A 13,262-nucleotide genomic window follows, 5' to 3' on the forward strand; every position below is an offset into this window, starting at 1 on the left:
AGAGCCTGTCCTGAGCATACCACAGGAAGTTCAGTTCTGTCACATGATTTTAGTCTGTCTTCATTTCCACCACACAGAAAGTTAGGAGTTGTCTTCATCCTGCCACAGAAAGTTCAATCTTGTCACAGGATATTAGAACCTGTTGTTATCTCCATTTTGAGCCCCACTGTGTCTCTGTGGACAGAAGCAGGGAACTGGACCAAGTGTCTAGAGCTGAATCCCAAGGCTGGGGAGCCGATCTCATCTCTGAGCATAGACTTGGCTTCTTTCCTCACAATGTGGCTTTCTCTGAACCTGTTTCCTCATCTGACAAGGGGCACCCAAGCTGCCATCTTGAAAACTGGTTGTGATGACATTAATGAGTGTATGGGGGACTAGCCCCACATGCAGCAGATGGCATCAGCCATGATGATTTCTGGGTAGTCTCTAGGAGCTCTTTGTGGCCTTGGCCGCTATCTAGGTGAGGCCCTTGCTGCGTGTGCCCAGGGTAGCTAGCGCTCTGCCTCGAGAAGGAGACACATCTCCCCCTGGGTATGGCTTGACCCTGGCTACCAGTACCCCTAGAGGGTGTTGGAAGAGACTGTACCTGAGTCTGCGGCCTGGAGGTCTACAACACCTCCCCCAGGTGAGTGAGGGTGCTCTTTGTGCTGGCTGCATCAGTCAGAGGGGTGGCAGGAGGTCCCACCCAGTGAGCCGCGCTTGCCCACACTCTGTTGTTTCTCTGCTTGCTAAGGAGGCGCTAACCCTCTTCCTGTCTCTCTGTCCACTTGTCTTTCAGCCGCTGTGAGCGCTTGCCTTGCCATGAGAACCAGGAGTGCCCCAGGCTGCCTCTGAGAATAACCTACTACCACCTCTCTTTCCCCACCAACATCCAAGTGCCCGCGGTGGTTTTCCGCATGGGCCCTTCCAGTGCTGTCCCTGGGGACAGCATGCAGCTGGCCATCACCGCTGGCAATGAGGAGGGCTTTTTTACCACTCGAAAGGTGAGCCACCACAGTGGGGTGGTGGCCCTCACCAAGCCCATCCCTGAGCCCAGGGACTTGCTCCTGACCGTCAAGATGGATCTGTATCGCCACGGCACAGCCAGCTCCTTTGTGGCCAAGCTTTATATCTTTGTGTCTGCAGAGCTCTGAGTGCTTGCTTGGGCCCTGGGCACCCCCTTTTGTTGCTTTCCCATCCTTGGGGTTCTAATAAACTCTCAGCAGCCATCCCAAGAGCATGCCTCTGGTACCTTGGTTTTATTTGGTGTGGACAGGGGCCTCTCTGCTTTTTCTCTCCTGGGGTTAAGCTGAGCCCCTGCCAGAATTTGTTTCCCTAATGGGTGACTGAGGGATAACTTTCATATGGTCTAGGCACCTGAGAACTGCAGCAACAGAGTTCATTATTGCATTATCAGACAGCCCAGGCAAAGGAAGAATGAGCCTGGGCTGGGTCTACACCTATGAATGATCTCTTCCTGTTGTGTAAACTCCAAAGAGCAGTAGTGATGGCTGCAAAAGGAGTCTCACTCTCAGAAATGCCCGAGCTCTGCCTCCTTCATCTTTTCAACTCTTAAACATCCCTTCCCCCAAGAAAGGAAAGGGCTTGACTCTCATGACTCAGTCTGTTGTAGCCAAACTAGCCTGGGCAATCAGTCTTTTGGCCACTGGGAATCATGCGTAAGATCATCAGGGCTGGGCATGTAATTCATCTGTTCTGGGCAAGCACTGAACACAGTCGATCTTTGATAAAACTCTACCAAAGAGGCAAATTTGCCTCTACTGAGCCCCACTGCTGTGCCACGAGGAGGTACAGGCCAGCCCTATTGTGCTTGCTGGAACCATGAAGTGTCTAACAGATATTTCGTATATACATCCAGTGGGTATCATCTTTGTGGATACTCAGAAAGTATTTGCTCAAGATGACACAGGTGGTCTGTGTACCCTAGCTCCACAGCTCTGCCCAGTCCATCTGTCACAGTCCCTCCACTGTGCGCCCTGAGCCACTTGCCTCTGTCTTCTCCATCACGAGTCCAGCCAACCGAGCTGTCAATCTCCTGGCATCAGCTCAACTTGCCCCACAGTTTATTCTCAGCTCAGAAGCATTTTGAAGGATTGGCCTAAGATCCTTCATGGCATCCGTTGCATGTAGTTGTGGTCTCTGTTCTAGTCTATTCTTTCTTTATTTTTAAAATATCTATTTTATGTGTATGAGTGTTTTATCTGAATGCATGACTGGTCTCCACCAGAAGAGGGTGTCAGATCCCCTGGAATTGGAGTTCCAGACCTCGTAGGTCTCCAAGTAAGTGCTGTGAACTAGACACAGGTCCTCCAAAAGCAGCTGATGCTCTTAACCACTGAACCATGGGAAAAATCTCAGTGAGATTTTCAAGGATGGGCACAACTTCATCTTAGGGGGACAGTCCAGCCTGACCTCAAATAACTCTCCCCATTCACCCTTCCCCTAAGCCATAATGACATAATTTTATACCCTTAGCCTAAGAGCTAGTTAAATCTCAGCTTAAGTGGGCTTTCCTCTTCAGACCATATGAATCCATTTTTTATTAAGATAACAAAATATCAGAGACTGGATAACTTCCTGAAGAAAAGACGATGTTTGGTTTCTTATTTGGCTTCTAGCTAAGGAGATCCAAGGTGGAGCGTCTACACTTGAAGGTGGCCCTTTTCCTGGTGGGTCTCAGAATGTTACGTGGAGCAAGATGGAGCATGCATAAGCATTTATGTCACTTAATACAGCCTTCAGGATTCAGTTGTGGGGCTCCACCATAATGAGTGTCTCACCCCAGCTGCCTTCCTCACATCCCACTTCTAGATATCATAGTTGCAGTGAGTGTCCACATTCCTAATACCTCAATAAGAAGTAAATGTCAATACAGGGAGCCTTGGGGGATGCTCACCCCATCCTTCCTATTACAGGAGCTTTGCCCAACACCCCAGGCTGTGTTCTCTCTGTCTCTCTTGCTTATAACACTTAGCATTTTGGTGCTTAGAACAGCCTGAGATTACCATTTGCTTCTGTTCTTTGAATTTGTCTTCCTCACCACCTAGAAGACTCTACAAAGGCAGGGACTAGGTCTGTTTCATTCCGAGACTGTCCTGGTCTCCTGGCAAGGTTCCTGGCACACGGCAAGCACTCTGTCCATGTCTATTGAGAAAATGGAGATCATGCTATCAAGAGACACCATGACCACTACAATTCTTATAAAGGAAAGACTTTAACTGGGGCTGGTTTATGGTTTAGAAGATAAGTTTATTATCATCATGGCGGAAAGCATGGCGGTGCGTAGGCAGACAGTGATTGAGAGGTAGCCAAGAATTCTACATCTAGATCAGTAGGTAGCTAAGAGACTGACACCTCAAAAACCACCCCCCAGTGACACACTTCCTCAACAACTACTCCAACAAGGCCACACCTCCTAATAGTGCCACTCCCTTTGAGCCTATGGGGGCCATTTTCACTCAAACAACCACACTGGGTTAGGCTTTCAGGCTTTCAGTGGATCTGACTGCTGGTGCTATGTCTTAGTAGAACCAGAAGCTCTGGCACCCAGACCTTACTCTGATAAGTGGGAGCCAGGTTGCCTTCACGTTGCCTGTCCCTCAGAGCATGCACCAGGCTACAGCAGAGGACTCTGAAGGATTGGTCTTGCTCTCCGGTTTCTCCTTTTCTCTGGTTCTCTTTCCTAGATCATAAAATTTAATTCCCTTGAAAGTTGTCTGTTCCCAGTGTGCTCTGGCCCACTGCTTACCCTCTCAGCTATAGCTTCCACTCCCTGGCTCATTACCTTTGCTGGTATTCTGGCACATAGGGTAGCTTGCCCCTTCCTTGCCAATCACTGACTATGTAAGCTTCTGGCCTCAGTCCGAGCCTTGCCCTTTTTCTGCAAACTTGCCATTCTTCCTACAGTCTTAGCTCAAAGACCACCTCCTCAGTGAAGCCTTTCATGGTTAGCGCTTCTGGCCCCAGACATCCCTCATAGCATTTACCCTGGTGTCTTAAAATTCTTAACTTGTTTGTTGCACCTGCTAAGCCGTGGGCTTTTGAATGAAGGAGTAGTCTCTGTGGTTGGTTTTGGCATCTTTGGGCTGTTTGGCCTGAAGAAGCAACTCATTAAATAGTGGGCATGTAGTTCACATGCATATGTGCAAACAAAACAGCCATACATATAAAATTATAATGAAGGGAAATTCAAAATGCAGAAGTGTGTGCAGAATGGGCTTTGAAGCTCTCTGCATCCTGCCCCCAAGATGCTCACACTCAGAACAACTGGGCAGGAAGATTACAAATCCATGGGAAGTACTTACTACTAAGCAAAGCAACACAGCAGCTCCACAGACCTCCCAAATACAAGTTAGGGCCTCGCACTGCAAGTTGGAGAATCCCAAACAGACCCAGGGCACCCCTGGAAAGAGCAACAGGCTAATGTGGGGAGCTCAGGAACTGGAAGCCTCCTCACACCCCAGTGGCCAAGGCATGTGGGAGCCCATGGTGGGACTGGGTTAGGGGGAGCAGTTCAGCCCTCAGTATGGGGACTGAGTTGTCAAGGCTTTCTTTAGCAGCAGGGTCTCTCTAGGGACAGCTTATGGAAACAATAGGAAATCAACCATGACAACAGACATCGTGGAAGAGGAAGGTTCCAGATATTAGAGGCACATCAGAGAGGGCAGCCCAGAGGCAACAGCCTAGGGGCCTCTAGGAGGTCAGACAAGCAACTATGAAGTGTACTGACTTTAAAATGCCAGGGAAGTGAATTCCTCATAGAAAGAAGCAACCAAAAGGCATCAGTGTGAGACTCTATCTACTAGGTTCTGTAGCAAAGGAGTGTGGCTCTGCATAGTAGGTGTGTTATCTCTCACTATGTGTTTGCCACTCTCTGCTCCATCTGACCTGGCGCACCCTCTTCCTGGAGGGGAATGGCTCTGCACCATCTCCTGTGGCTCGCTTGCTGCCTTTGGCATCCCTTGGCTTATAGTAATGCCCTTCCAGCCCTTCCTGTCCTATTAAACAGCGTTCACCACGTGTGTCTTTGCCTTGCCACAGGCCTCTTTTTAAGAGGACTAATGTCTTCCTGGATTGGGGTCCTACCCGCTCTGCTGTGACTTCATTCTAGCTAACTACATCTACAATGACCCTGCTTCTGAATCGGGCTGGCACTTTGACGTGTGTCTTTGAAGAGATGGCACCATACTGTCACCAATTTCACACACTGATGTTCTAACCTCAGTGTCTTTCAAGATAGAGACAGAGGCCTTTGAAAATTTAAATGAGGTAAACACAAGGCCACTGGAGTGGGCCCTGATCCATTATACCTAAGTCCTTATATGAAGAGGACCCTATGAGAGTCCACATGAAGACACAGTGACTGTTGTCAGGTAAACATAGAGGCCCTGGAAGTAACCAGCCCCATCAACCATGAGCACGGGCTCTCAGGCTCCATCACTGTGAGACAGTGCATACCTGCTGCTTAAACAACATCCGTGGTATCCTTGTGGCAGCTTTAGAAAATCATTGCCTAAAATTATTATAAGGACAAAGACTATGAACCAGTATGATGTCCCTCAGGTATGGGAAGTACATTTGAAAGACAAAACTGCAATATTCAGCAACTCACAGTGGCTCAAACCCATCATGCATTTGCAAGGCTGAGAGACCAAACCATGGAAGAGAAATATCAATCAGAATTTAAAATATAACAGGATAGTCAATATAGTTAATGTAAAATAAATTATTTAATAAAAATAAATGATAAGAAATGGAACAAAAAAGTCAAAACACTAAGGAGAGACAAGTTAGAAAAGAAAAATATATATAAATAAAAAGAGAAAGAACATAAATGCCCTGGTTAGCATCGTCAACTTGACACAGTCTAGAATCACTGGAAGAAAGTTTTCATTGAGTAATTGTCCTTATCAAGTTAGTCTGTGATAAAGGAGGACCTAGCCTACTGTGGGCAGCACTATTCCCTAGGCAGGTGGTCCTTGGCTATATAAGAAAAATGGCTGAACATGAGCCTGTGAGTGAACCAGCAAGCAGCATCCCCCTGGTTCCTGCCTTGAGTTAACTTGCTCCACCCAAGCCACTTTGGGTCATAATGTTATACCACAGTAACAAAGAAGCAAAGCACAACAAGAGGAAAATCTTAAGGAAAAGTAACAAATGCTCAAGATATACAAACCAAGTCCAGCCTGCAGATAACAGGCATCTTTGACAGTCTGCAGAGCAGATCCAGCGTGCAGATAACAGGGAACTCTGAAGGTATGTAGAGACCGTCCAACATGTAGACAACAGGCATCTCAGAATCCCTGGTCCTTTAAAAAAGGTAACCCTAAACAGGGGGAACAAGTCAGTACTGTAAGAACTGAAAAAAAAAAGTCACATAAATTAAAAATAAACTTTGAAATTCCCTGTAGGAAGAACACATCACATACCAAAGATTACCTCAGAACAACCAACACAAAGACAGTCTTGTAAAATTATAGGACTATAACAGTCAGGGGGTGAAAAACCTGTAGATAGCTAAGGAGAAAACACAAGTCACCCTGTGATGGTTAAATTTGATTACCACCTTGGTTGAATTAAGAAACACCTCTAGCAGTCATGAGGTAGGTCTTTGGGATCATGTGAGAGGCTTAACTGAGGAAGCCCCACTCTGAATGTGGGTGGCTCCATCTCATGGGCTGGGGTCGGAAGTAGGACAGGAGAAAGGCAGCAGAGGTCCAGCATTCCTCTTTCTCTTTCCTGAGCTCCCCAGATGTGTGCCAGCAGCCTTAGCTCCTGTGTCCATAGCTGGGAGCCACTCCTATTGCCATGCCTGCCCCACCTTGATGGGCGGCAGCCTCAGACCGTAGGCCCAAATATGCCATACCTAGCTTCCCTCAAGTCACTTCTTATTGGGTATTTGCTCCCAGCAATGAGAAAGTAATGCACACCTCTCTCATCTCTCTCATCGAGTGGCCATTCTAACTAAGCCATTTTTAGTAATCAAGTAGCACCTACCCTTAAACAGGGAAACAGTATCATTAGGTTGTTCAAATGGAAGAACTGGCTGGTTTGGCCGAAGAGCTTGAGGCCAAGAGTGGTGACTTAAACCCATCAATCAACTGATGAGGGTCACACCCCCTTTCAGTTGGCCTTATCCCTGTGGTCACCCCTGCAACTTAGTGCAGAGCTCACAAGAATTCACTCAGCCACCAGAGGGCACACTTGCGCTCCAGACCTGCTAAGTCACCTCCATACTGGGTTTTTCTCTGTGTCTAGGCAACAGATACTTGAATGTGGGGCCCTGCATGGAATTTTGTTGTTGTTTATTTATTTAAATAACTATTGGGGAATTTGTGTTTTATTTTTTTTTTAATCTATGAAAGGCATTGAAGTGATGGCTCACTATCTACTTCAAAGGAACCAGGTTTGATTCTTAACAGCCGTTTTAGTGGCTAACAGATGTCTGTAATGACAGTTCCAGGGGCCCTCTTCTGGCTTCAGTGGGTACTGCATGGACATGGTGTATAGACATACATGCAGGCAAAACACCCATACACACAAAATTAAAATGAAGAAAAAATTAAATAACTGGAGATTGGGTTAAGGCGAGTTAAGGCGATTGGTTTCAGAGAACCATTAGTTTGGAGTCTTAATGGTCGCATTTTATTTTCACAAGCCACAAAGGGCCCTTGTAAGAATCTGCCATTTGAGTGGCGTCAGCTAGTGATTCATTCTGTCTCAGAAATTTTCACCCATCAAGTCCAAGGTCAGGGCCTGTACTTCTTCATTTCTGACTTAAACATTTCTCTTCTTGATTAAATGTGATTTCAACTTAGGACCTTTTTTCTCTTCCTGTTTTTAGATAACTAATTCTATAGATTCTAACTTCTAACCCCATCTAGACATGGAAATAAGTTTTTTTGTTTTTTCACTATTTTGTAAAATAAAGCAGTAAGCAAATCTTTCTAGATACAGAAATTCTTCATCTAGTTCACTTGTGGACTCAAGCAAATTCTGGAACAAACAAGTCCTTTGGAAGAGCTATAAAGTGTGTGTGTGTGTGTGTGTGTGTGTGTGTGTGTGTGTGTGTGTATGAGCGCACATGTGTGCATGTGTGCTCACATGTATGTGTATTCACATGGGTATCAGAGCTTTTTTAAAGATTTGCTTTTATTTTTTATTTTTGTGTATACATGCATACATGTGCATGTGCATTTGGGTGTCTGAGTGGGCCAGAAGAAAGTTGTTGGATTCTATGGAAATAGAGTTATACATGTTTATGAGTCATCCAACATGGGTCCTGGGAACTGAACCCCCATTCTCTGGAAAAGCATCAAACACTCTTAACTGCCGAGCCATCTCTGCAGCCCTGCATATCAGATTTTTGACAACATTTTATGTCAGATGAAAATGAAGCGATGTATTTAGGATAATTAGGAAATGTAAGCTGGGGATTTTATACCCAGAAAAACTAACAAAGACTGCACACTGTTGTGAACTTGCACACAGTGAACAATGACTATGGCATTACAGCTACATTCCTATTAAAGGAAAGCTGCATGCTATCAACTGCCATATAGCTTAGACTACACAGATGTAGTATTTCTAGTTAAACTGAGTAGAAGGAGAACATACTAGAGAAATTACTTATAGTAGTTGATTGGTGATGGTCATTTTAGTACTGTTATTCTGAGACTACTCCATATGAAACATGGGATCAGTCAAATTGGACAGCTGTGAGATTCTCTGTGTCAGTTGAGTCAGGCTTGTGATGTAGAGTAAAAACTATGTCCTTGAGCCCTGGAGAAGATAAGAAGTTTGTAAACTTTGTTTTGAATTGTAAATATTAGTATGAGTTCGCATTACATTTATTTCTCGTTGCATTCATTTAGAGGGGGGATCAAAGGACAACTTGCAAAAGCTGGATTTTCTCTATCATGTAACTCCCAAGGACCAAACTCAGGTCATCAGCTTTGGCAGCGAGTTTTTAACTGGCTGAGGCATGTCATCAGTCCCTACTGCTGTATTTTATGTTTCGAGTGTCTGCTGATAATGCCTGGAAACAGTGACCAGCCCCGTTGCTCTGGCATTGTCGCTATATAAACTATGATCCTGCATCACCATTTCCCATAGGCCACAGACAGATAAATCCAGGGCTCACTGGAGAAGTGGCTCTAGTGTACAGCAAGGCATTCCTGATGAAAATGGGTACTGTGTGTTGCCTCATAGCTGGAGAGCTGTGGAGGCACAAGGGACCCCAGAGCCACTTTTTCTGTCTGGCCAAGAAGGGAAGGAAAGTTTGAGCTTCCACAAAGGACAGCAGTGGCAATGGATCGAACCTCATCAAACTGGATCCCATATGAGTTCATCCTGGCTTGATTTTTTCTTCCCTCAAAATCCTTTGAGGAGTAATGGAGAGCCCTAATGTTCATGATACAAATACTTGTCTGTATTAATTACTTCTCTTAAATTCCTAGCAACAAGAAGGAACTTAGTGGACGAGGGGGTGTTTGTTTCACATTTGAGGGTACAGTCCATGGTGGGTGTGGTGGCAACTCTTGGCTGTGGGGGGAAATGAGGCAACAGGTACATTTCCTGGCAGTTCAGAAAACAGGACAGGAAGTGGGCCAGGCCATAAATCTCAAGCCTCTACCCATTACCCACTTCCTCTTACTGGACCCTCATCTCCCAAAGAATTCTTAGCCTCTCAAAACATCACCACCAGCTGGGGACCAAGTGTTCTGACTTGAGAGACTGAGGGGAACATTTCATATCCAATGTTCATATTCATATCATGGCCAGCATAACACTGGACGGTAGCAGAGTAGAACTGGACCTAGCAAGTATTGAACTATATGCTTCTTGGTGACCATATACCAGTAGCATATGAGACCCCTTCACTGCATAGAAGGCCAGCCAGTGAATGAGAGCAAAGTGTCAGGCCAGCAGCATTTTTCCATCCCCAAGGTACAGTCAGTGGGAGGCTTGGGTTTCTATCATTGTGATAAACAGCATGAGCAAAAGAAATCTGGGGAGAAGATGGTTTATTTAACTTTAACAGAGTATAGTCCATCATGAAGAGAAGTCATGGCAGGATCCCAAGGCAGGAACCTGGGGCAGGGAATGAAGCAGAGGCCATGGAAGAATGCTGCTTTTATTGGCAATATCCATCCATCCATCCATCCATCCATCCATCCATCCTCACATCCATCCATCCATCCTCACATCCATCCATCCATCCATCCATCCATCCATCCATCCATCTATCCATCCTCACATCCATCCATCTATCCATCCATCCATCCATTTATCTACCTACCTACCTATATATCTCCATGGCTTTCTCAGCTTGTTTTCTTATATTACCCAAGACCAGCCATGCCTGATGGTACACACTAATCCCAGCATTCAAGAGGCAGAGGCAGGTAGATCTTTGTGAGTTCAAGGCTTACCTGGTTTACATACTGAGTGCCAGGGCTATGTAGAGAGAACTTGTCTCAAACAAACAAACAAACAAACACAAACAAATAAAACCCACAAAACATTATGTCACCCAGGACTACTTATTCAGGGGTGCCATGACCCATAGTGGGCTGGGTCCCCCCATGTGTCAGTCATTTATCAAGAAAATGTCTCATAGACTTGTCTTCAGGTCTGGTGGAGCCATTTTCTCTTGAGATCCCTTCTTCCCAGATAACTCTAGCTTGTGTCAAGATGACAGAAACTTACTAGGAGAGTGGGTCCCTGAGCACCAACTGCTGTAGGTGTCACAGAAAGACCAGAACCTGCATGGCCTGAAGGGAGACACTCCATCTCTGTCATCCTTCCAACCAGACTTGGCCTGTATCTAATCCAGCAGCCAACATGAGGGACATTCAGAGGACAGAGGAATGCTCTGGACCACATCATAAGGATGCAGGCACCCAGCTCCTAACTGTGGGTCTTCGAGGCCGAAACACAGTAGGCTCCTTACCAGATCACTGGACAATGAAAGGATGGAAGGGAAACTGTCAGTCAAAGGGGACTTAAAGACAACCATCACTCACTCATGGGCAAGTCCATACAATTGGCATAGAGGTACACACCATGGAAAGGAGCCGTGGAGAAACCCAGCAGGGCCTTACGTGGGCCCAGGTTCAGGGTTAGCTGCAGGCTACAGGAGGGCTGGTAATGGCCTGGTGCACATGAGGCAGCTTCAGGCGGTTGGCTGACGTTTCTTTCCTTGTGTGAGTAATTTTTTTTTTTTTTTTGGAAGCAAGATTTCACTGTAACCTTTCTGCCTCAATCCCCTGACATGGCCGATGATTATAAAGATGTTTTCCATATAATAACTCATTGATCTATTTGCATTCTGTTCATATCTGGATTTTTTTGTTTTCTGGGGCTTGTTTTTATTTCTTCTTTGTTTGGTTGGTTGTTTGATTGGTTGTTGGTTGGTTAGTTATTAGAGACAGGGTTTCTCTGTGTAGTCGTGGCTGAAACTCACTATGTAAACCAGGCTGGCATCAAACTCAGAGATTCACCTTCCTGTGCCTCCCGAGTGCTGGGATTAAACGAATATGCCACCACCACCTGACTGTTCATATATTTTTTCATTTATTTCATGTATATGTATGTGTGTGTGCAGATATGTACATGTGTCCTGTGGAGGCCAGATGGCAACTTTGGGTGTGGTTTTCCAGACACGGTCTTCCTCCTCCTCCTCCTCCTCCTCCTCTTCCTCCTCTTCCTCCTCTTTCTCCTCTCTAGCTTTGGTTTGATTTTATGTATATGGGTGTTTTGCCTGTATGTATGTCTGTACACCTTGTGTCCAGTGCCCCCAGAGGCCAGAGAGTGTTAGGTCTCCTGGCCCTGGCATTACAGATGGCTGTGAACCAGCTGCCTTGTGGATTGTCTGAAAAAGCAAACATAAGCCATCTCTCCAACCTTGTTTTCTATTTCATGGTAAAGATTTTAAGAACAGTGTAGCACAGTGCCTGGACTGTGCATGGACTTACAGTAAACGTTATCCATTTTTGTTCCTGTCACTTGGTATGGATTCAACTTCTCTGTGATGGACACCAAGAATCATTCATATATATATCCGCCCCCACCCTCAACCTCACCCTCAACCCCCATCCCACCACCCTAGGCCCCGCCCCCAACCCATCCCCCACTCTGAGCCCTGCTAGCTGTCCAGTTGTTGGCTCCCAGGATGAAGGACCTGACGCCCTTATTCACTGGTATCCATGGCACCGTAGTACCAGTATCCCTAGCTATTTAGCACTGTTGCTGAGCAACTGAGAAGTGAACATGTTCTTCAGGGACAGACTGATGCTCACTTGGTTCAGTTGGCAAATTCCAAACTGTGTGCATTAGCATCTAGGCTAAATGGTGTCTCCATTTTATATGAAGGACTATGCACAGACCATACAGTGCAGTCTGGCCACAGAGGCCGCTGTTAGATGCTGATAGAACTGCCTCTGGACCACCTGCTACTTCCGGTGTTCCCTGGGTGCTGTTGTCTTGGCTTTCCCACCAACCTTCCTGGGCTGTGCTTCTCTGCAGCTTTCGCCAAGAGAAAACAGACACCGTCCGCTGCATCAAGTCTTGCCGTCCCACCGATGAGGCCTGTGTACGGGACCCTGTGCATACTGTCTCCCACACCGTCATCTCGCTGCCCACCTTCCGAGAGTTCACCCGTCCTGAGGGTGAGTGGGTCAAGTTGAAGGTCCTGGGACTTGCTTCCGAGCCTCCTTCTGATTGAGCAGAGAGCCTGTCCTGCAGGAGCCCTTCCTTGTGGAACGTGGTCGGGGTGGAATGCACACCTTTCCCTTCTGGGTTCCTGGGCTGCTCAGCCTTTCCCTGTTTGGCAGCCCCTTCTGTGGCTGACAATCATTCTGCCTGTAGCATTCAGTGTTGATTCCATGCTGAACGCTGGAGAGTTGAGGAGGACTTCCTGAGGGAAGTGGGTAGGAGGTTACTGGCCAAAGTAGGAAAGGAAGAGAAGAGACTTGCCAGCAGGTCACAGTTGGCAAGGTCTGGAGGTGAACTGGGCAATGTGGGCATTGAGAACCAAGACAGACTGACAGGGCGGGATGGATGCGCTGGCACCTAAACCTGGAGCTGAGGCTCCGCCCCAAGAGAGATGTTGAGAGGTCCTAATAGATGAGTCTGGAGACTGGGACGGATGGACCGAGTAGCCAGACTGGTAGCAAAGGCCTTGGAGGTGACATAACAATTCTGTGTCCTTCCTGTGTCCATGTTCCAAAGGACATGGCCAGTGCCATCACAGCACATTC

General features: G+C 46.5%; 1 protein-coding gene across 4 annotated transcripts in view; it reads left to right on the forward strand.

The window, feature by feature from the left end:
• Fbln1 (fibulin 1) overlaps nucleotides 1–13,262 on the forward strand; it is a 79,356-nt gene that overhangs the window by 44,544 nt on the left and 21,550 nt on the right. For 2 of the 4 annotated variants that reach the window (XM_034516921.2, XM_076911803.1), the window contains exon 15: nucleotides 12,529–12,671. In XM_034516921.2, coding sequence (XP_034372812.1) covers nucleotides 12,529–12,671 — 143 coding nt within the window. Of the gene's footprint in view, nucleotides 1–778; nucleotides 1,215–12,528; nucleotides 12,672–13,262 lie in introns of those variants that run through there. The other 2 variants (XM_034516922.2, XM_076911804.1) reach the window with 1 other exon arrangement.

Source organism: Arvicanthis niloticus, chromosome 13 (genome assembly GCF_011762505.2).
Source record: "Arvicanthis niloticus isolate mArvNil1 chromosome 13, mArvNil1.pat.X, whole genome shotgun sequence".
Classification (NCBI taxonomy): Eukaryota; Metazoa; Chordata; class Mammalia; order Rodentia; family Muridae; genus Arvicanthis; species Arvicanthis niloticus.